Genomic DNA, 23305 nt, shown 5'->3' with positions numbered 1-23305 from the left:
CGAGTGTTACAGTGACATAGTATAGAGGACACAAGTGTTACAGTGACATAGTATAGAGGACACGAGTGTTACAATGACATAGTATAGAGGACACAAGTGTTACAGTGACATAGTATAGAGGACACAAGTATTACAGTGACACAGTATAGAGGACACAAGTGTTACAGTGACACAGTATATAGGGCACAAGTGTTACAGTGGCACAGTATAGAGGGCACAAGTGTTACAGTGACACAGTATAGAGGGCACAAGTGTTACAGTGACACAGTATAGAGGACACAAGTGTTACAGTGACACATTATAGAGGAGACAAGTGTTACAGTGACACAGTATAGAGACAAGTGTTACAGTGACACAGTATAGAGGACACAAGTGTTACAGTGACACAGTATAGAGGACACAAGTGTTACAGTGACACAGGTCTGCGATCGCCAGATTAATAACACAAGTCCGCAATGAAAAAGCTTTTTTAACAAATTTATGTGATATGTATAGATTTTTGGCTTCTGAACACGAAAATGACTCCCGATTTTGCATATCACATCATGTTATTCAGTAAGGTCCACATGTGCCTGGAGCTGAAATTTACAAAGGGCCTAAACCCCATACTGTCTAAAGGTACATTGCACACACAACAACTTATAAGCTTATAAGCGAAAAGCGACAAAATGAAGTTTGAAGACAAAAAAAACAAGATATTAACGATTTTTTCAATAAGTATGGTTTTGTTTCTATTATTGCTTGATTTTATTGTTATTTTATTATGTAATTAAGACAAAAACAGTGATATCATCTACACATCACATTTCACAATAAATGTCAAAAACAATTAAACTTCTTGTTTTTTCTTAAAAATGTTTGTAAACCCCTTATAGGTAAATGTGATGTGCTAATTTTTTTTAATAAACTATTTCTTGATGTACACAGTATAATTAAGAATAAAAAAGTATTATTAAAAAAGCTTTCAATACCTTAAATTTTGAAGACCTGTGTTATAAATCTCATTCAAATAACACACAAATATGTAGCATGGGCCTTTCCAGGCATGCACATTCAATAAGAAACACGGAGAATATGCTAGATTAAATGTGTTTATTACAGTATATTGATCTCCATATGATGGAGTTTATATATGAAGATAACAAACATGACTATTAAGTAGCTATAATCTAATATCTATTGTACCAAGAGGTATACACACACTATATTATACTGATTGTAATCTATAATCTGGTATTGGGATTTTCTTGATGTGTAATGTAGTAGTGATATATCCCTGAGTAGCACCCCTGAATGTGACTATACGATACTAAAATAAACATGTCATTATAACCAGGGTAGTCTTGCAATCACAATAGGCATTGTGTGACCTATTACCCCTTTCCCCATTCCCTTATATTTGACTTAGTAAAGGTTATATTTTACTTGATAACAATGCACCACTCAAGACAACCCGTCCCTTTCCACCCCCTTGTTTTGATATGAATATTCCCTTAGAGCTGGAAATGCTCACTTGTACTTAGGTTGCCGTCTGGTCTTACACGTGGGTGACACTGCTCTAGATGACAACTGCGAGTGAACAAATAGATGTTCCACAGGAGTCATAGCCATGCAGAAGAGTCTCATGATCAAAAGTCCGACTTGACAGAACTGGAGTACACGTGCTAAGGGTACGCTATAACCGGCAAGATGGCGCTGGACTGGCACATTTTTCAATGATATTGCACCAATAGCAAGCAAGGCTGAAGATTAACTAATGGCCAACAGCTGAGCCAATGGCCGTCATCCAGTGGTTCCAGAAGTATGTGCGGCTGCCCAGTGTCCTGATCTCCCAGCAAGCACCATCTTAGTTCGGCATCTATGTTGCCTGGCAACAGAGGAGGCTGTCTGAAGCTGCAGGCAGAAGAACACGGCATCCCGGATGGGGAGTGACAGCTGGGGAGCAAGAAGGTAAGCTGCAACAGCGGCTTGTAGCAACATCCAAATAACCTCGATAGTGAAATCTGTCACTGCCCCTGGGACAGTTCATACTAAAATATGATATATTTGTCTTGCATCTTTAGCAAACCCTACATTCATTATTTATTGTTAAAATTTCCCTAGCACGTACATTTCTCCTCTTTTTATATTAATGGCACACATACCAATTATCTGCAGATGGATCATTTCAAATGTTAAATACTGCGTGACTGGAGTGTTCCTGCAACCCTGTTTTGTGTCAGCTCATATAAATGCTTTTCTCTTGTGTGAAATCTCATGTCTGCTAAGGTGTGACTTAGAGCATGGAATTGGTTTCTCACCTATGTGATCTTTTATGTGTGACAAGATATGATTTCCGTGTAAAATATTTCCCACAGACAGCATGGAAATGGCCTCTCACCTGTGTGACTTCTCTGATGTGTAACAAGCTGTGATTTCAATGTAAAACATTTCCCACACTCAGAGCATGAAAATGGCCTCTCACCTGTGTGACTTCTCTGATGTATAACAAGCTGTGATTTCTGGGTAAAACATTTCCCACACTGAGAACATGGAAATGGTTTCTCACCTGTGTGACTTCTTGGATGTATAACAAGCTGTGATTTCTGGGTAAAACATTTCCCACACTGAGAACATGGAAATGGTTTCTCACCTGTGTGACTTCTTTGATGTGTAACAAGATCTGATTTCTGTGTGAAACATTTTCCACACTCAGAACATGGAAACGGTTTCTCCCCTGTGTGACTTCTCTGATGTTTAACAAGATCTGATTTCTGTGTAAAACATTTCCCACACTCAGAGCATGAAAATGGTTTCTCACCTGTGTGACTTCTCTGATGTGTAATTAGATTTGGTTTATGTGTAAAACATTTCCCACACTCAGAGCATAAAAATGGCTTCTCCCCTGTGTGACTTTTCTGATGCTTAACAAGATGTGATTTCAATGTAAAACATTTCCCACACTCAGAGCATGAAAATGGTTTCTCACCTGTGTGACTTCTTTGATGTGTAACAAGATGTGATTTATTTTTAAAACAATTCCCACACTCAGAGCATGAAAATGGTTTCTCACCTGTGTGACTTCTCTGATGTGTAATTAGATTTGCTTTATGTGCAAAACATTTCCCACACTCAGAGCATAAAAATGGCTTCTCCCCTGTGTGACTTTTCTGATGCTTAACAAGATGTGATTTCACTGTAAAACATTTCCCACACTCAGAGCATGGAAATGGTTTCTCACCTGTGTGACTTCTCTGATGTGTAACAAGATTTGATTTATCTTTAAAACATTTCCCACACTCAGAGCATGAAAATGGTTTCTCACCTGTGTGATTTCTCTTATGTGTAACTAGATGTGATTTCCGTGTAAAATATTTCCCACACACAGAGCATAAAAATGGCCTCTCACCTGTGTGACTTCTCTGATGTGCAATAAGGTTGGATTTATCTTTAAACATTTCCTACACTCAGAGCATGAAAATGGTTTCTCATCTGTGTGACTTCTCTGATGTGTAACAAGATATGATTTATGTTTAAAACATTTCCCACACTCAGAACATGGAAATAATTTATCAGGTGTATGAGCTGCACTATTTGTAACAAAAGCTGAGGTATCAGGAGACCAATCCTGATAATTATAAAAATCAGATGATATAGCTGCACTGTGAGGTACTGGATGTAAATTTAGTGTAACGGGATTATCTCTTGGAGATTCCTGTGTTAAGTTATCTTCTGTTTTAATATCTGTAGTCAAGATGAGATCTCTCTCCAAGGTATTCCTGCTTGTGCGTCCATCTGCTGGAAATACAATAACTGTATTATTAGTAAGAGATCTTTATATAGCACAGACATACTGAGCAGAACTTTACAAAGAATATTTAGACATTCGCATCAGTCCCTGCACCAATGGAGCTTACAATCTATATTCCCACCATATCTACTCGCACTCACATTATGATTAATTTGTGTCAGAAGCCAATTAACCTACCAGTATGATTTTTGGAAGAAACACATACAAACTCCACAAAGCACCTTGGCTGGGAATTGAACTCAGTGCTGTGTGGCAGTAATGCTAACCATCACTCCACCATGTTACTATAATAAATAAAGCGTTTATTTGTTTAATTTGCAGGTATGAGCTATGACCACATTATTTCATTTAGAAATGAACCAACAAATAAGATTCTCTTTAAACAGATAAAATACCACACCCACATTATCAGCATATGCCAGAGACCCAGCCCAAGGGACAGGCAGATAGCACATCACCAATGTATATCTCCGCCCCAAATGCAGACTTTGCTGGGTAACGTTCCCTAGCCATCATCACAGAGCAGGAAGCCTCATTAGTCAGTGACGTTGGTGAACCACAAAACCCATCTAGAACGCTCTCACACATACACACGGGAAACTTGTGGGCTAATTACCAACAACTGCGTCCACACTACACAAAGTTCTCCAGGTGGATATATATGTAGCAAAAGCAGCCTCTATATGGTCCTCTGGTCATCCTCAGGGAGAGTAGCCCCAACAGAGTCATGTTACTAACTTAGGGTAATGAGTCACTGTATATAACCGCTGAGAGGGAAGGAGAGCGATAGGACAGAGCTACACAGAATGATGGCACAGAGCGGGGGAGGCAGCAGGACAGCGTAGGGGAATGGTTCAGGGCACAGAGCGGGGGAGGCAGCAGGATAGGGTAGGGGAATGGTGCAGGGCACAGAACGGGGGAGGCAGCAGGAGAGAGTAGGGGAATGGTACAGGGCACAGAGCAGGGAGGCAGCAGGACAGGGTAGGGGAATGGTGCAGGGCACAGCTGGGGAGGCAGCAGGACAGGGTAGGGGAATGGTGCAGGGCACAGAGCGGGGGAGGCAGCAGGACAGGGTAGGGGAATGGTGCAGGGCACAGAGCAGGGGAGGCAGCAGGACAGGGTAGGGGAATGGTGAAGGGCATAGAGCATGGGAGGCAGCAGGACAGGGTAAGGGAATGGTGCAGGGCGCAGAGGGGGGAGGCAGTAGGACAGAGTAGGGAATGGTGGAGTGCACAGAGCGAGGGAGGCATCAGGACAGGATAGGGGAATGGCGCATGGCACTGTGCGGGGCAGGCAGCAGGACAGGGTAGGGGAATGGCGCAGGGCATAGAGGAGGAGAGGCAGCAGGACGGGTAGGAGAATGGTGAAGAGCACAGATGGGCAACAGCAGAAAGAGGAAAAAAAGCAGAAAGGCAGAGCAGGGAACAGAAGCAAGTCAGTAGGATTATGTTACATGGGGTTTCATCACACTGACCAGTGATTTAATCATTATAGCTACGTCCCCTACACTGATGTATGAGATACACCAGAGAGTGTGAGGAGGAGACTGGTCAGATCTCTGGGCTGGTAACACACAGTGACAGTATGTGAGGGGGAGAGCAGGAGTATAATAGGGGCTGATGGCTCCTGATGTAAGAGATACACCAGAGAGTGTGGGGAGGAGACTGGTCAAATCTCTGGGCTGGAAACACACAGTTACATGATGTGAGGGGGAGAGCAGGAGTATAATAGGGATTGATGGCTCCTGATGTATGAGATATACCAGAGAGTGTGGGAAGGAGACTGGTCAGATCTCTGGGCTGGTAACACACAGTGACATGATGTGAGGAGGAGAGCAGGAGTCTAATAGGGGCAGAAGAGGGTGTAGAAAGAGATTATTGTACATACTGAATGATTAGCATAGAAGTATATTTTGAACTGGGAAAGCAAAGCCACATAGAGAGTACAAACAAACACTCCACATATAACAGACACTGGTTAACATTAAGATGAACACTGTCATCATGGTGTATGGAGAGAATATTTGATACTCTTTTGTAATTAGTGTTTACTACTCACCTGTGCTGATATCTGTAGGGATTTCCTCCTCCTTACACTGCTGATCACCCATCACATAAGTCTCTTCTCCCTCTATATCTTCTACCTTTATATTAGTCACATACATCTCTTCTTCTCCCTCTATATCTTCTACCTTCATATCAGTCACATATGTCTCTTCTTTTCCCTCTGGATCTTCTGCTTTCATATCAGTCACATACGTCTCTTCTTCTCCCTCTATATCTTCTGCCTTCATATCAGTCACATACGTCTCTTCTTCTCCCTCTGTATCTTCTGTCTTCATATCAGTCACAAACGTCTCTTCTTCTCCCTCTGTATCTTCTGCCTTCATATCAGTCACATACGTCTCTTCTCTGTCTATATCTTCTGCTTTCATATAAGTCACATACGTCTCTTCTTCTCCCTCTATATCTTCTGCCTTCATATCAGTCACATACGTCTCTTCTTCTCCCTCTGTATCTTCTGCCTTCATATCAGTCACAAACGTCTCTTCTTCTCCCTCTGTATCTTCTGCCTTCATATCAGTCACATACGTCTCTTCTCTGTCTATATCTTCTGCTTTCAAATAAGTCACATACGTCTCTTCTTCTCCCTCTATATCTTCTGCCTTCATATCAGTCACATACGTCTCTTCTTCTCCCTCTGTATATTCTGCCTTCATATTAGTCAGATTTTCACTCTAAATAATCCACAAAAATAATAAAATAATACTTAGTAATTTCAGTTCCACTGATTGAGATTATCTAGAAGAATATTGGTGTATTAGATGCACACAGGTCATATAATGAAACATTGGATTTTTGCACTTGCATTATGAATCCTTCTCTCCCTCTGATGGACACTGGATACTATGAGGTACGGAGTGTGGAAACAGGAGCATGGTCACTTTATATTAACTGGAAACTCTCATACTCCTGATGTCTCTTCCCCATAGTATCCAGAGTCCTCCAAGTGGATGTTAGAGAAAACAGCAAGTTATGTACCTGAAAAGTACTTTTCATTGATGTTCTCCATGGCAGCTCTTACAGTGGGTTAAGTTCCATCTAACTTAGCTAGAGACAAGTTTATAAAAACACACCCAATAGGATGGTATAAGGGCGGACGGAATTGCAAAGCTGCTCACAAGCAAGCATCACGCCTCCTGCCGCATTACCTATCCAAGCTGCGTTGTCAAATGCAGCATCAGATACTCTGCAACGATCGGCCTGCTAATAGAGTCATGCAGCCGGCCATCGCAGCAGCGAGGAAGAGGCCAGAGAATTTCAATCAGGCTATGGAGATCCTGGCCTCTTCCCTCCCCCCAATAGTGGTGACACAACTCAGTTTTGGGTAACGGAGGCTGTTGACGCCCCCTCCCCACCCACAAACCGCAGCAGAGTGTCAATCAATGACATTCTGCTGGCAGTCTCCATGCGGGCCCCCAGACACATTCTGCATCTGCGCATAACGGGTCTGGCATCTGCACAGATTCCTGATCATCAGGAATCTGCATTCTGAATTGCACATTTAGGCCTATAATGCGGCTCCTCATTTCATGTCATGTTACATATGTTTTGTGTAAACTATACCATTTCAGCAGTATGAGAAGCTGTTAAAGTATCTTGGTTGAGTAGATGTGTGACAGGTGTATTTTGAGTCCCCAGCATTATGGAAGTTCATCTGTGCATGTGCAAGTGGTCTGCTAGTCCTAATGCCCTTAGATCTGCATCCTCTGACACTGTAAAGTAGGGGCAGACCTAGCAGCTGATTCTAGGTGATTGCTAGTGCTATCAAAGCTATTCCTGCACACAATGCTAGGTGATAAAGTATTCCACTCCTTGCTTGTTTGATTACCATCTTCTGCTGCTCCTGCTCATACTGTGTATAAATCCCAGCTGGTGTTTGACTACCCACTTCTGCTCTGTCCCCCCCCCCTTGTGTTGATTTCTTGCCTCTGCTCTGCCTGCGGATACAATGTACAGATCCCAGCTGGTGTGACTACCTACTACAGATCCCAGCTGGTGTGTGGCTACTCACTTCTTCTCCGATCTTCCTGCTGCCGATACACTGATTCCGGCTTGTGTGAGACTATTCACCTCTGCTCTAATCCTCCTGCTTATATGTTGTTCCAAACCTGGCTCTGTTCTTGGCTACAATTTAGTGCACTGGCCAATGAACTGCTTATTAGTGTATCAGACCTGCAGGACAAGCTTACACCAGATAGCTGCTAGTATGCAGACCTCAGGACCACCCAGACTCTGCTGAACAGTGTTACACATATCCTTGTTTCCTCACTGCATCCAAAACATTGTGTGGGTTACTTGCTTCTCACTGCCATACCTGGACCAGCTCCTGCCACTGGAATAATCCCATGAACCTCAATGGGTAAGTTTATACCCAGGTCATGTGACACACTGTGTCTTTGAGAAACTTCACAAACTGTCTCTGAAATATATATAATATGAACCAAGATGGGTGGGAACACTGGGCCACCATGGAGTGCTTAGGGGAATAGGAATTATCAGGTACATAAATCACTGTTTTTCGCCTTCAGTCCTCCTTGGGAGCCCAGACCATGGGACGCACCAAGACAATACAATAGCAATGGTCACAAAGAAAAATGTAAATGCTGCATAATAATAATACATTTATTACATGGAGAACATGTCGCACACTGAGACCGAGCAGAGGATAATACATCCAAGTGGTAATGACTAGTGAGGTCATCCAGCAGCCTCTGCTACATTCAGTCACTGAGGGCTGAGCTTCCTTTGTCCCAGAAGTTACCTCTGCCCCAGTATAGGGGCCTATTGTTACCCCTGGTAACTTATGTGCACATTTCTTGTATCCGTCTGATTACAGGGAATGGGGCACAAACTTTCTGAGGTCCCTAGGGAATCACCAATAAATACTCTGTATACTTAGGACACTCTGTCCTGGGAGGACACATATTAATCGCTCACACTTAGCCCAGTGACTGATGTCTCCTCACTCTGCTCCTCACTGGCTGTGGGTAAGACGGTAGAAGACTCTCCTGGGTAATGTGATATATAGACAGCACCTGGGGACAGAAGCTGGGATGGTGATTACAGACACTGTGTAATTATAGACATTAGATAAGGTTCCTTTATTCCCATAGTGCCTGTAACTCTCCTGGGTAATGTGATATATAGACAGCACCTGGGGAGAGAAGCTGGGATGGTGATTACAGACACTGTATAATTATAGACATTAGCTAAGGTTCCTTTATTCCCACAGTGCCTGTAATTCTCCTGGCAGCTGCAATTAGCCACCATCAGTGTCATCCTTCTCATGAGGAGATCCAGAATCACTCCATTAAAGTACCCAGTGCTAGACTGAGAGCCCATGGGACCACAAAGGATCTTACAGACAGGCGGATACTCATCACCACCTGGAGACAACATATAATTCTCCTGTAACCAAATTAGCATGTAAGAAAGCACTTACTGATGATACGTGTACCGTGTGTGTGTATATAAGGCCAGTCCCTTACTGCTGGCGATAAATGAGAGGAAAAGATATAGGCTAGATGAACCTTCCATGGCTTTGTCCATGCATCTACTCACTCCTAGGAACGTTGTGCTGAGAGAATACTGGTATTTTGGCATTCTGGGTTGTTCCCATATTGTCCACCTGTAGAAGACAGAACCTTTTTGGAAGAATTCCTGAAGCAGTCACCATTCTCCTGGTTATGGCTCAGGCAATTTGCCACTGTATCCTCTGTACCTGAGACATGGAATACTGGAAGAGGTCGAAGATTTTCTTCTGCCCAAGGTATTAGTTTTTCTACTTCCAACATCACAGTTCTGCTTCTGGTGCCTCCTTGGCTGTAACATTCCTGGCATCCCTGTTATCTTCTCTGTAAATACTTTCCCAGTAACTATGAATGAAATTGCTGAACTGCATCCCATACAGCTCTCATTTCTAGTACATTTACCTGGAGTCTCCTTTCTTTCTGTGACCAAGTCCTTTGTGTTATATTAGTTACATGAGCTGGAATCTGTCATCCATGTTGCCCATGGATCTGAGAGTGACATACCTGGTGTCCCAGTGGCGTAACTTTGTACCAGTTGCCCGGAGGCAAGGTAAATGTTGGAGTCCACCCCCCATTTAAAACCTGAAGGTGCATCTGACTGTATTTACACTATCTTGCTCTTTAAATGTAAATATGGAATGCTCCCCTTTCCCCTCCCCCAGCACAGCTTACTATGTTTTTCAGCCACTGCTGCTTATCCTTATCCGCTAGCTCTGCCTTCCTGACTCCCATCCACTGCCCAGTGACAGCCGCCGGCTCCACGCTCACGCACTGACTCCCAGTCCTCTCCACTCCCCAGTGACAGCCGACGCTCAGTTTGTATATACACCTGGTCCCAGCCGCACTGTATCTCTGATCTCAGGGTACCAAAACTGAAGGGGATCTATCCACTTCCCTCCTCAGTCGGGCAGGGTCACGGTCACATGGTACAAGTCCTCCGCGGACCGCGACCCAGATCACACAGCTCACGGAGAAGGAGCGCCAATTAGCTTCAGCTCAGCGGCTCCTCTCTGTTGCAGGAAAACGGAACGGCTGCGGCGGACAATAGAACTGGGAACAATGGAGTGGGGGACAATGGAGGAGGTGCCCCTTTCAGGGCTAGCGCCAGGCGGCAACTGACTCCATTGTCTCCCACAGTTCCGCCACTGCGGTGTCCTCAGTCCTGGGTCTTGTCACCAGATTAGAGATCTCCTGGTAGGTGATGACAGCCTGTTTGTGATACCACAGAGTAACCAATCCCAGCTGGAGACTGTGCATGTGCCATCTAGCCCAAGGAACTATTCCTATGGCTGAGAACATTCCCGATAATTGCAGCACTCTCCTCATTGGTGACCAGTGATGAATCCGTACATCATGCACTAAGTGCTGTTGTGTGAGACACCTTTCCTCTGACAGAGTTACTGTGTACGCTATGGTATTTGTGCTCCCAGACGTATTTGCTGTGAGGGAACAAGCTGACTTTCTATCCTGGTCACGATTCGGCCATGTTTCTGCAATAAGGTCATCACCTGTATGTTCTTGGTGTCTATCACATGTTCTGATTCTCCTACAACCAGGATGATGTATAGATGTGGCCACACCTGGGCCCCAGATCTCTTATCTCTGCATCAGCATTTCTGTAAAGGTTCATAGAGAAGTTGCCAGGCCAAAAGGAAGCCCGGTGAGATGGTAATGGTGTCCCTGATCCAGCACCTGAGTCACTTCCTGTGCTAAACTACAACATAAGAGGAAGTGTCCTGCAGGTCTATGGGTGTGAGGAGTTCCTCTTGGCCGATAGTAGAGAGGATCCAATTCACTATTCCCATGGAAAATGGTCTGACACTGACATAGTTATTTAGTCTCCTCAGAATGAGGATGGTGCAAAAGGATTGTCACAGTGCGCCGGACTCCAGGGTGCACTTACCGGGTCCGGCGACACTGGTCTGTCAGGCAGCGGGCGCCTTGGACTCCTCGCCCGCTGCCTGACAGACCAGTGTCACCGGCTCCCCCCAGCGGCTGACAGGTGGCCGCGGCTCTCCTAGGTAGCGCGCGTGCCATCCTGTTCTAGATATAAAGGGGCAGGTGTGCCAAATGCTAATCACATTTGGCGCAAGAATTCAAGTTCTACCCTATAAGAGGGAGTCTCTGGCAGCACATAGGTGCCAGAGTATAGCCTCATTTCCCATACTCCAGTGTTCCTGTGATATTCCGTGACCTGTTCCTGACCTTGTCTTCGTTTTGTGACCCTGATTTTACCTGACCCCTGGTACTGCATCTGATATCTGGTTTTGACCTCGGCTATCCCCTGTGACATGTTTACGCCTACTCCCTGGTACCGTCTAGTCCGTTTGGTTCTGACCCGGCCCCGTCGACTTAGCTATACGTCTCCTCCACTGCGTCCAGAGTTTGCCAGCACCTGTATAAGGGAACCTATCCTGTGTGTCGGACGCAGCCAACTCCATACCTTCTTGCGAGGGTCCCTGGTGAATACCGCTGGCACATTAGACTCCGCGCCTCAGGCATAGGGCTAGCCAACTCCCTAAATACAGGCCGCATCCATAATCCATGCGAGAATTGTGACAGAATACTCTGGCCTAAAAAATGGATGCAACTGGTAACCTGTCACCACGAGACCTGCTCGAGAACTTACTTGCTAGAGTCGAGAAACAACAACAAGACCAGGCTCAGATTATGCAGTGTTTACGGACCCTGATGCAGCAAGTCGGTGTCGCTCAAGCACCTCCTGTACTACCGGGTCCATCTACTACGGCACCAGCCGCAGGGGCTTCCGCACCAATATGGATTCCGAATCCAACAAAGTATGATGGGGATCTGACTGGCTGTCGTGGATTCCTGAACCAGTGCTCGATCCAGTTTGAAGTCCATACAGCAAGTTTCCCTTCAGATAGGACAAAAGTGCCTTATATGATCTCGCTGTTGTCAGGTCAAGCATTGGCTTGGGCCTCTCCATTGTGGGAAAGAAATGATCCACTCGTCAACAACAGTGCCGAGTTTCCGAGAGCCTTCCGGAAGGTCTTCGATGAGCCTGGGCGAGAATCCTCCGCAGACTCGGCCATCTTGCAGCTGAAGCAGGGAAAAACCAATCTGCGGGACAGTATTCTGTGCAGTTTTGAACCCTTGCTTCAGAGTTGGGGTGGAACAATGAAGCCTTGGTTGCCGCATTTACTGTATGCAGGGACTGTCGTAGAAAATTAAAGATGTTCTTGCATCTAGGGAGTTGCCAACTTCCTTGGACGACTTGATCTCCTTGTGTATCCGAGTAGACCTTTGCCACAGAGAGAGGGCGCAAGAAAGAGAACAGTCTTGTCGCTTCACTTTTAAGCTGGCCCCACGATTCACAGCACCTACTGAGACTCCAGAAGAACCCATGCAGATTGGGAAATCTCACCTCCCTGCTGCAGAAAGAAAAAGGAGGTTCAAAAATAAGCTTTGTTTATACTGTGGTGAATCAGGACATCTTCTCTCTGGCTGTCCAAAGTGTCCAGGAAACGAGAAGGCCTATATGATCAAGGGGTGGTCAGTTTAGGTGCGTTGAAATACACCCCAAAAAACAAAGTTACTCCTCAGTTTTCCATCGACGTAACCCTGGCCATGGGAAACTCCTCTGAAGTAGTCAAGGCCTTCTTAGATTCGGGTGCCGATGGCAATTTCATTACGGCAAAAAAGGTCCAAGAGTTGGGTATTGCTAGCATGCCTCCAAAATAACCCCTTTCCATCATCGGAGTAGATGGGAACAAACTTCCTACGGCTACCATTCACTCAGAGATGACGGAAGACACCATGCAAATAGGGGCTCTTCATCGAGAGTTGATAACATTCTACATTCTCCCGTCAGCCGAGAGTCCAGTCATTCTAGATCTCCCCTGGCTCCGCAAGCATGCTCCCGTCTTAGATTGGAATGAACCTCAAATACTGTCATAGGGTTCTCAATGCCATGGGTTCTGTTTATCATCGGTTCAGCCTCCTCACCGTGCCATTCGCAGCTCAGTCGTATCTCCATAAGATCAACTTCCAGTTCCTTATCAATCCTTTAGAGATGGGTTCAGTAAAAAAGCAGCAGAGACGCTACCCTCTCACCGAGAATGGGATTGTGCTATAGACTTACTGCCTGGGAAGGTACCACCCCGTTGAAGAATTTTTCCTCTTTTGCTTCCCGAGTCCCAGGTGGTGACTGGGAAAGAAAAATGGTAGTTGCTCAGATCAGCTTAATTGCATAACACAGGTGCTTGTAAAGGGCGGGGTTTAATCTGAACACAGAAAAAAAGAGAGATTTGCCCTCCAGCACACTGCAGCAAAAACAATACTTAAATCCTACATAATAATAGAGATTTAGAGGTATTGGTTACACATATTTGCAAATATATGAATAAGCGCCAGGCCAATCGTCAAGGCTCCTCTATACTGGCATCCCTAATATTAAGGGGCTCGCGTCCGAGAAGCAAGGCACCCCAAAAAAATTCCAACCAAGGGCCATCCCCAGGGCATCACACGAAAAAGGGAAAAAGGTGATAGTGAAGTATGTAGAAAAGATGTGTAAAGATAAATCAATAAGTGTTAATGAAATGATAAAGAATTAAAATGACATATATAATGTACAAACAAATAGAGAAGTGATAAAAGTATTCTATGTGAATTAAGTGGTGATGCCATGAGAAAGGCCCAGTCAGAACCCCCCCGGGGGCCCCACTCCCAAACGCTCACCCCAAAATAATTATTGCTACATAATGGTAGCACCCACTCTGGGTCATATAATTACAATTGATGTACTGCATGATAACAGTACATATGTAAGCTGAGAGCTAACTTACCTTGGAGGTACCCCAAAAAAACCTCCACATGGCACTATAAGCATCAGCACCTCCTCCTAATGCTGACTGCCTTCATGCCTCTCCAAATTTACAAAGAAAAATGGTAGTTGCTCAGATCAGCTTAATTGCATAACACAGCTGCTTGTAAAGGGCGGGGTTTAATCTGAACACAGAAAAAAAGAGAGATTTGCCCCCCAGCACACTGCAGCAAAAACAATACTTAAATCCTACATAATAATAGAGATTTAGAGGTATTGGTTACACATATTTGCAAATATATGAATAAGCGCCAGTCCAATCGTCAAGGCTCCTCTATACTGGCGTCCCTAATATTAAGGGGCTCACATCCGAGAAGCAAGGCACCCCAAAAAAATTCCAACCAAGGGCCATCCCCAGGGCATCACACGAAAAAGGGAAAAAGGTGATAGTGAAGTATGTAGAAAAGATGTGTAAAGATAAATCAATAAGTGTTAATGAAATGATAAAGAATTAAAATGACATATATAATGACTGGGAAAGAACTGCACCCACGGCCTCAGATGACGCATCCACTTCCACTAGAAACAGCCTATCCAGATCTGGTTGTCGTAAGACTGGAGCTGAAATAAATGCCTGTTTTAAAAGTTGGAAGGCAGCCTCTGCCTCAGGTGACCATAGGGCAGGGTTAGCGTCTTTTCGGGTCAACACGGTAATGGGAGCCAATAATTATGAAAATCCTTTAATGAAACGTCTATAGTAGTTGGCAAACCCAAGCCATCTCTGGATGGCTTTCAAAGTTTGAGGACAGGACCAATCCAAAATCGCCTGCACCTTCTTGGGGTCCATTTCTAGACTGGAGCCAGAGATGACGTAACCAAGGAATGGCACTCTGGGAACCCCAAAGACACATTTATCCAGTTTGCAATAAAGGTGGTTCTTTCTCAGATGGGACAATACTTCCTTCACATGTTCATGATGTTTTGTTACAGAAGATGAAAAAAATCAATATATCGTCTAGGTAAACTACAACCGAGACGTACAACAGGTCCCGGGAAATCTCGTTAACAAAGCCCTGAAACACGGCAGGGGCATTGCACAACCCAAAGGGAATCACAAGGTATTCAAAGTGTCCATCTCGAGTATTAAAGGCGGTTTTCCATTCATCGCCAGCACGAATGCGGATGAGATTATAAGCCCCTCTCAGATCCAGCTTTGAGAATATGATGGACCCTTTAACTCTGTCAAACAATTCTGTGATCAGGGGAAGAGGATACCAATTCTTAATCGTTATATCATTGAGGCCCCAGTAATCTATACAAGGTCTTAGGCCTCCGTCTTTCTTGCCAACGAAAAAGAAGCTGGCTCCAGTGGGAGAGATGGAAGGTCGAATAAACCCCTTTGCTAGGTTGTCCTGGATGCACTCTGACATGGCTTGAGTCTCAGGCACTGATAGAGGGTAGGTGCGACCACGGGGTGGCATCTTGTCAGGCAGCAGCTCGATAGGACAGTCCCATTCTCTGTGGGGAGGTAAGAAGTTCGCCTGTTGCTCTGAAAAAACATCAGAGAACATCTGGTACTCCTCGGGTATAGCTGGAGATGGTAACGAAGCTGTCTTTCTTACAGGTAGTATTTTGGGAAGACAGGATTTCTGACAGTCAGTTCCCCATGAAAGAATCTGCATTGAACACCAGTCTATCCTGGGATTTTGTTGGTGTAACCAGGGAAGTCCTAAGATGATTTCTTGAGAAGCCTCTGGTATCACTAAGAACTTGAAAGACTCTGAGTGGAGTTCCCCAACACAAACTAATACGGGTTGAGTTTCCTTGGTGACCACTCCTTTAGCTAGAGGACGTCCATCTACAGAAGTCAGGGAGATTGCGTGCTTGAGAGATGAACAAGGAATCTGTAGTTTATCAACTAGGCTGGAAGTCATGAAGTTTCCAGCTGCTCCAGAGTCTAATAGAGCAGAGACGAAGACAGGTTTGGACTTGAGATCCAAAGCTAAGGAAATCTTGAATTCTTCAGTATTTGGGGACGGGCACATAACTCCTAACTTGATGTCCCCGAGGTCAGTTAGGAACGGGCGTTTCCCGACTTCCAGGAGGCCACCAGGTGACCCGAATCTCCGCAGTACAGACAGAGGTTTTTTAGCATCCTTCTCTGACGTTCCTCCTTGGAGAGATGGGCTCCTCATCTATAGGAGGATGGGGTGGACGGGTAGGCAAGGGAAACGTAAATGATCTTTGCCGGTCACTTCTGTGCTTTTCAGCCTGACGTTCTCTGAAGCGTAGGTCAATTTTGTTGCAGAGTGAGATCATATCATTCAAGTTGGTAGGGAGCTCACGGGTAATCAGATCATTTAATCGGTCGGAAAGGCCATGCCAAAAGGCTGAGGTGAGGGCCTCCTCATTCCACTTAAGCTCTGATCCCAAGATTTGAAACTGTACGGCATATTGGCTGACAGGACGGGTTCCTTGTCTCAGGGTCATGATGCTGGACGATGCTGACACTGTGCATCCAGGTTCATCGAAAATCCTCCTGAATGAAGATACAAAGTCTGTATAGTTATCCAGCTGCGAGTCTGAACACTCCCAGAGTGGGGAGGCCCAAATCCAGAGCCGAGCCGGTCAGCAAGGACACGATATAAGCCACTTTGGTTCTAGCGGTGGGGAAGTTATCAGGCTGTAACGTAAAGTGTATATCACACTGATTTAAAAGACCATGACAGAGCTTAGGATTGCTGTCAAATTTGCTTGGCATGGGTAGATGTAGACGAGGGGATACCCTGGTCCCTGTATTACCAGGCACAGGAGGGGGTGTAGTGGCTGATACCCCAGGGATGTTTAATGAGGTTTGCAGATTATCTTGTCGTTTAGACGTCTCCTGTAGGAACTGGGCCATTTGATGTTGCATAGCTTCCAGGTTTTCTAAACGACCAGCAATACAACGAAATAAATCCACTCCAGACTCCTGTTCCATGGCCGGATCCATGGGGCCAGTGCAAACTGTGAGGTTCTGAATTTGTTGTGGACCCAGGGTGGTGATAAGAGCAGACACAGAAGCAGACTTGAATGAAAAAGTGGAGTTTTTAATAAGTGGCTTAGAAGACATGGGAATGGCAAATAAAAAGTCCAGGTATAGCACTAAAGTGCACTTGATAACTGTAGTGGGGGTTAATGGGAAATGTCCAGATAGTGACAGGCAGGAACAGTCCAGTAAACAAATATGATGAGCTGTAACGAATGCAGGTATGATGAGCTGTAACAGAATGCAGGTATGATGAGCTGTAACTGAATGCAGGAATGATGAGCTGTAACAGAATGCAGGTATGATGAGCTGTAACTGAATGCAGGAATGATGAGCTGTAACGAGTGCAGGTATGGTGAGCTGTAACAAATGCAGGCTGAGGTAATGAAGCCCAGCTGGGAGTGAAGGGAGGCAAGGTGCAGGGAACAGCAGGTTCAGGTACTCAGGCAGGTGAAAAGGTATGTGGAGGGTGCAGGGTAAGTCCAGCAGGTTGGAGCAGGCAAGGTTCAGGCTAGTAGCGTAAACAGACAGGCAGGTAAGGCACAGGTACTCTCTCTCAGCCGCAGCTGAGAAACACGTTGCACTGGCAAAGGAAGGAAGGCTCTGGACCTTCCTAAATACTCAGTGCAGCGCTGTGACTGGCTGGAATGAGCACATGACCTACCAGGATTGGACAGCTGGAATAACATGGCCGCAGGCAAGATGGTGGCGCCTATGCCAACGGAACAGAAACATCGTCAGACCTCACCAGGCCTAGTGACAATGTTCCCCTACAGAACCACGCGCAGCCAATGCCCCTCACCAAACACCAGCACCACTGCCAGAGACCCCCCGCCATAATGACCTCACAGGTAATACCCAGTGACTACCATGCTGAGAAACCCTAGCCGAGTCAAGATGTTAAGGATTTTGTGGCAGCCTGTCAAATTTGTGCTCAGCACAAGATTCCTCTGCACTCTCCACCTGGTCCCGGAAAAGAGGCGGGGTGCGTTGTTAAATCCTGGTGATAAAGTCTGGCTGTCAACCAGGCACCTGAAATTGAAAGTTCCCACTATGAAGTTTGCTGCCAGGTACTTTCCAGATTCTTCAGGTGATTAATCCAGTGGCATTTTGTTTAAAATTACCTGGTACACTTAGGATACCTAACGTATTTCATGTATCCCTTCTAAAACCCCTGGTGCGTAATCGTTTCTCAGTGCCTCGCAGTTCCCCTTCTACAATTTCGGTGGACCATCAGGAGGAGTATGAGGTAAAACAGATCTTGGACTCCAGAATGTCGAGGGGATCTGTTCAGTACTTGGTTGATTGGAAGGGGTATGGTCCGGAGCAACGTTGTTGGGTCAAGGCTTCAGACATTCATGCACCTCAATTACTTCAGAAATTCCATCAAAAGTTTCCTGATAAACCATTTGTGAGGTGTTCAGTGCCCACCCCTAGAGGAGGGGGTAATGTCACAGTGCGCCGGACTCCGGGGTGCACTTACCGGGTCCGGCGACCCTGGTCTGTCAGGCAGCGGATGAGGAGTCCAGGACGCCCGCTGCCGATGCTTCCGGCTCCCCCCGGCGGCTGTGACAGGTGGCCGCAGCTCTCCTAGGAGCATGCGTGCTGTCCTGTTCTAGATTTAAAGGGGCAGGTGCGCCAAACGCTAATCACATTTGGTGCGAGAATTCGAGTCCTCCCTATAAGAGGGAGTCTCTGGCAGCACATAGGTGCCAAAGTATAGGCTCATTTCCTATACTCCAGCGTTTCTGTGATACTGCGTGACCTGTTCCTGACCTTGGCTTCGTTTTGTGACCCTGATTTCGCCTGACCCCTGGTACTGCATCTGATATCTGGTTTTGACTTCGGCTATCTCCTGTGACCTGTTTACACCTGCTCCCTGGTACCATCTAGTCCGTTTGGTTCTGACCAGCCCGTCGACTAAGCTATATGTCTCCTCCACTACGTCCAGAGTTCACCAGCACCTGTATAAGGGAACCTATCCTGAGGCCTGAGGGCCGCGACCTGTGTGTCGGACGCATCCAAGTCTATACCTTCTTGCGAGGGTCCCTGGTGAATACCGCCAGCAAATTAGACTCCGTGTCTCAGGCATAGGTCTAGCCAACTCCCTAAATACAGGTCGCATCCATAATCCATCCGAGAGTTGTGACAAGGATCCTGATGTCCTCCTACATGGAAAAGCCTTTGCTCTTCTGTCCTGAAGGAACTGGGATATTGTGGCTGTTCTTAGTGAAGGTTGTAGGAGGTTCTGTATTAAGGAGCCGCCAGCCAATCAGGGAGCATCTCCGTCGGAACAGTTCCCTGATTGGCTGAATGCGGTCAGCCTGCGTCTCCCATAGACTTCTATGGTGAGAATTCCCCATAGAAGTCTATGCAGGGAGCCGCTACATCGTAACCGCAAGATTAATTGAGGTTAATCTTGTGGTTACATCAATGATACAATGTTGCGACATTGTATCAGTGATGTAACCGCAAGATTAACCTGAGGTAACCTTGTGGCTACGATGTAGCGGTTCCCACCATAGACTTCAATGGGGATTTCTCACCATAGAAGTCTATGGGACACACAGGCTGGCCGCATTCAGCTAATCAGGGAGCTGCTCCGATGGAGATGCTCCCTGATTGGCTGGCGGCCCCTTCACTGACGGGGCACACGTGTGCAACGGTCATTTACGTGGAGCGAAGGTATGTATACACATACCTTTGCTATGTCCGGCATGGATCGGTTTTTTGCGTTTTTTTATTTTAACCCCTGGATTGCCTACTTGGACAAGTGGACGTGATCGACGCATAGGAGAGGTGAGTATGGATTTTTTTTTTCAGGTATACCCCTATAGATTACTTCGGATACTAGGTGAGTATATGTGAGTGTGCATGTATGTTTAATTAAAATTTTACTTTCACGGTGTATGTTTGTTTATTTACATATTTCTTTAGTTGTGGAACTACAAGTGCCAGCGGGCCCGTAATGCCCCGCATGCTGGTATTTGTGGTTCTCCAAATACCAGCATGCAGGGGAGGCTTGCTGGTACTTGTGGTTCTACAACTAAAGACAATATGGAAACTTTATTTTTACACTTTACACTAACACTATCAACCCGGCACCCACGGCCATAGGGTGCCGGGGATAGCCCCGACCTATCAGTCTGGGCCTGGGGTGCCCTGGAGAGGGGTATCCCTTTATTGGGGGGGTACCCAACTCCCCAGGGATCCCCAGCCTGGACTGACTAGCGGTCAGGGGTAATGCTTTGGCCGGGGAAACCGGTGAAAGGTTTTCACTGGCTGTGGCATTAATCCCCCGCTAGAAAGAGTTTGGTGCTGGTTTTGGAATTTTCAGGGGACCCCTACTTTATAAAGCCCGGGGCTGGTTATGCTTTTGGGGAGGGGGTGCACTTTTTTTTTTAAACACACACAGAAGCCATCACGGATCTCACTGATCTGTGATGGCTTCTCTAAAGCTCGCACCTTTTAATGCTACTCGCATTAAAAGGTGTCAGTTTACATAGTCCTAACTCGCCTAAACTCGCAAATGCAGTAGCCTCGAGCTGAAAAGTTCGCAGGCTATTGAATTTGCGAGTTTCAGTACAAACTCGCACTTTTTAAAAGTGCGAGAAAGTGCGAGTTTGTACTGTTACTAAAACAGACTATACCTATTACATTTGGCCCTCAGAGTCTAAACTTTAGCTTATCGACTCCACAGCCCGGTTTGATACATCTCCCCCTTGTTCTTCTAGCCTCCCTGTGTAACAAAGATTTTCCTTAGTAATAAAAGCTTCTCTCATTCATACAAGTTATTCTATAAATTGCCCTGGAGGCTGGTTCCATCCCTTATCCTGGGATCTACGTGTGCTACACAGTACTCCTTCATTGTGTGCAGGAAACCTCCCATCACAGGCTGCACAGAGCTTATTATGTGGTCACTTGTTTGTCATCTTCTCCCCCAAAGACTCTGCATGGGCGCTGAAGAGAAACACTAATCACTATGTATCAGGATACAGCATATGGACACCCTCTAATTTAAGAAATTACCTTGGGCGGGGGACTTCCAAGTGTGTGGGATCAGGCTCAGGCTCCAACTGGCTGCTAGACATGTATTTTTTTACACCCTTGCAGCAAGAACGGTATCACTGTAGAGAGCTCAAGGTTCCCGGCTTCTTGCATCCTGCCTGGTGCTACCAATGTGCCTCAGAGCGTGTGCATCCTCAGACCATCGATCTGTTTAGTTCAGGTGCTTTATGTTATATCACTCACCCGACAGTGATGCACGCGGATCAGACTGCCCATCCTCAGCTTGTAGAACTAACATGGTGCATTGCCAGTAACAATAAGAGAGGTAAGCCTCTGTTACCGCTGGGAATAATGAGAGAGGTAAGCCTCTGCTACAACCAAAAACAATGAGAGAGGTAAGCCTCTGTTAAAGCCGTAAACCACGAGGTAAGCCTCTGTTCCAGTGGGAACAGTGAGAGAGGTAAGCTTCCGTTATAGGCGGGAACAATGAGAGAGGTAAGCCTCTGTTCCAGCGGGAACAGTGAGAGAGGTAAGCTTCCGTTATAGCCGGGAACAATGAGAGAGGTAAGCCTCTGTTCCAGCGGGAACAGTGAGCGAGGTAAGCTTCCGTTATAGCCGGGAACAATGAGAGGTAAGCCTCTGTTCCAGCGGGAACAGTGAGCGAGGTAAGCTTCCGTTATAGCTGGGAACAATGAGAGAGGTAAGCCTCTGTTACAGCCGGGAACGATGAGAGATGTAAATCACTGTTACAGCCAGAAAATATGAGAAAGGTAAGCCTCTGTTACAGCCAGGAACGAAGATAGAGGTAAGCTTCTGTTACAACCGGGAACGATGAGAGAGGTAAGCCTCTGTTACAGCTGGGAATGATGAGAGAGGTTAGCCTCTGTTACAACCGGGAATGATGAGAGAGGTATGCCTCTGTTACAGCTGGGAATGATGAGAGAAGTAAGCCTCTGTTACAGCTGGGAATGATGAGAGAAGCCTCTGTTTCAGAGACCATACACACTAACTGACTTAGACAGGAAAAGATACAGGTGATGCGGAGAAGCCTCGTTATAGACATTACCCTTTGTGGGGACTGCCATGGAGCACTGATATAGAAAGTCTCTTCGTATATTACTATTTGAGGAGACCCAAACCCCACCTACCTGATGCTCCTGTGGGATCCTGTGATTCTCCTCTGTACAATCCTGTGAATAAAGAGGACGGGGACATCTCTCTGGGGTATTTCTGTTACTGGGTCCATCTGTAGGAGACACAGAGTGACTGAGTACATTGTATATGTGTGATTATCAGGTGATGTGTATATATGGGGCCCCCCTACCTAATCTCTCCTGTACAATAAATGACAGTCTCCTCTTACCAAGTGATGTGAGGGGCTGGTGATTCTCCATCATCACGTCCTTGTACAGACCCCTGTGTTCCTCTATATACTCCCCCTCCTGCATGGAGACATAGACAGTGACATCCTGACACCTTATAGGAACCTGACACAATAATACAGTCAACACCCAGACACATCCCCTGGTGTTACTGTATAATGTCCTATTCCCAGCAGTCACCTCCCCAGTCATCACCCAGACACATCCCCTGGTGTTACTGTATAATGTCCCATTCCCAGCAGTCACCTCTCCAGTCAGCAGCTGAATGATCTTGTTGGTGAGTTCCAGGATCTTCTGGTCATTGTGTCTCTCATGTATCAGTGAGTGAGGTGGAGGCACCGTGATGGGGCTCTGAGTCCTGCTCAGTCCTCCTGACATATGGGGACGGCTGCTGGGTGTCTCACAGTCACCGGATGTCTTCTTCACTACTGTGTAATCCTGTGTATTGGGGGAGACACAAAATATCACTGCATACACTCCCAGATCCCCTCACCTCCCCAGTCATGTCAGTGCACAACAGGGGGTATAACAGCTGTACAGAGGTGTCAGTAACACAGGGGAGGGGGAAGGGAACAGAAGAGGTTAATAACACAGGGATAGGACAGCAGGCAGCCCAGGGGACACACAAAGGGTTACACAATACAGAATCCCATCAGTAACTCTGCACATATGATGAAATGACAAATGACCGCACCTCAGATGTATGTTACATGTGTGA

General features: G+C 46.0%; 2 protein-coding genes across 2 annotated transcripts; both read right to left on the bottom strand.

Annotated features, from left to right (window-relative positions):
• Positions 1–898: 898 nt before the first annotated feature.
• Positions 899–3512, bottom strand: LOC148430276 (uncharacterized). The gene has a single exon (XM_088466639.1). It carries the CDS (start codon positions 3435–3437, stop codon positions 2313–2315), a length of 1125 nt encoding a protein of 374 aa, XP_088322765.1. The 5' UTR covers positions 3438–3512; the 3' UTR covers positions 899–2312.
• Positions 3513–3729: 217 nt separating this feature from the next.
• On the bottom strand, positions 3730–22863 carry LOC148430275 (uncharacterized). Its single transcript, XM_088466640.1, has 5 exons — positions 22834–22863; positions 22569–22647; positions 22354–22451; positions 6267–6527; positions 3730–3774 (listed from the first exon to the last, which is right to left on the bottom strand). The coding sequence occupies exons 2-5, from the start codon at positions 22600–22602 to the stop codon at positions 3730–3732; spliced, it is 438 nt and encodes a 145-aa protein (XP_088322766.1). The 5' UTR covers positions 22603–22647; positions 22834–22863.
• Between the last annotated feature and the right edge of the window lie 442 nt (positions 22864–23305).

The sequence above is a fragment of the Taudactylus pleione genome, unplaced genomic scaffold, assembly GCF_031769625.1.
Source record: "Taudactylus pleione unplaced genomic scaffold, aTauple2 ptg004161l, whole genome shotgun sequence".
NCBI classification, from domain to species: Eukaryota; Metazoa; Chordata; class Amphibia; order Anura; family Myobatrachidae; genus Taudactylus; species Taudactylus pleione.
The sequence above is the reverse complement of the archived record's forward strand: the minus strand, read 5'-3'. Positions and strand labels throughout refer to the sequence as shown.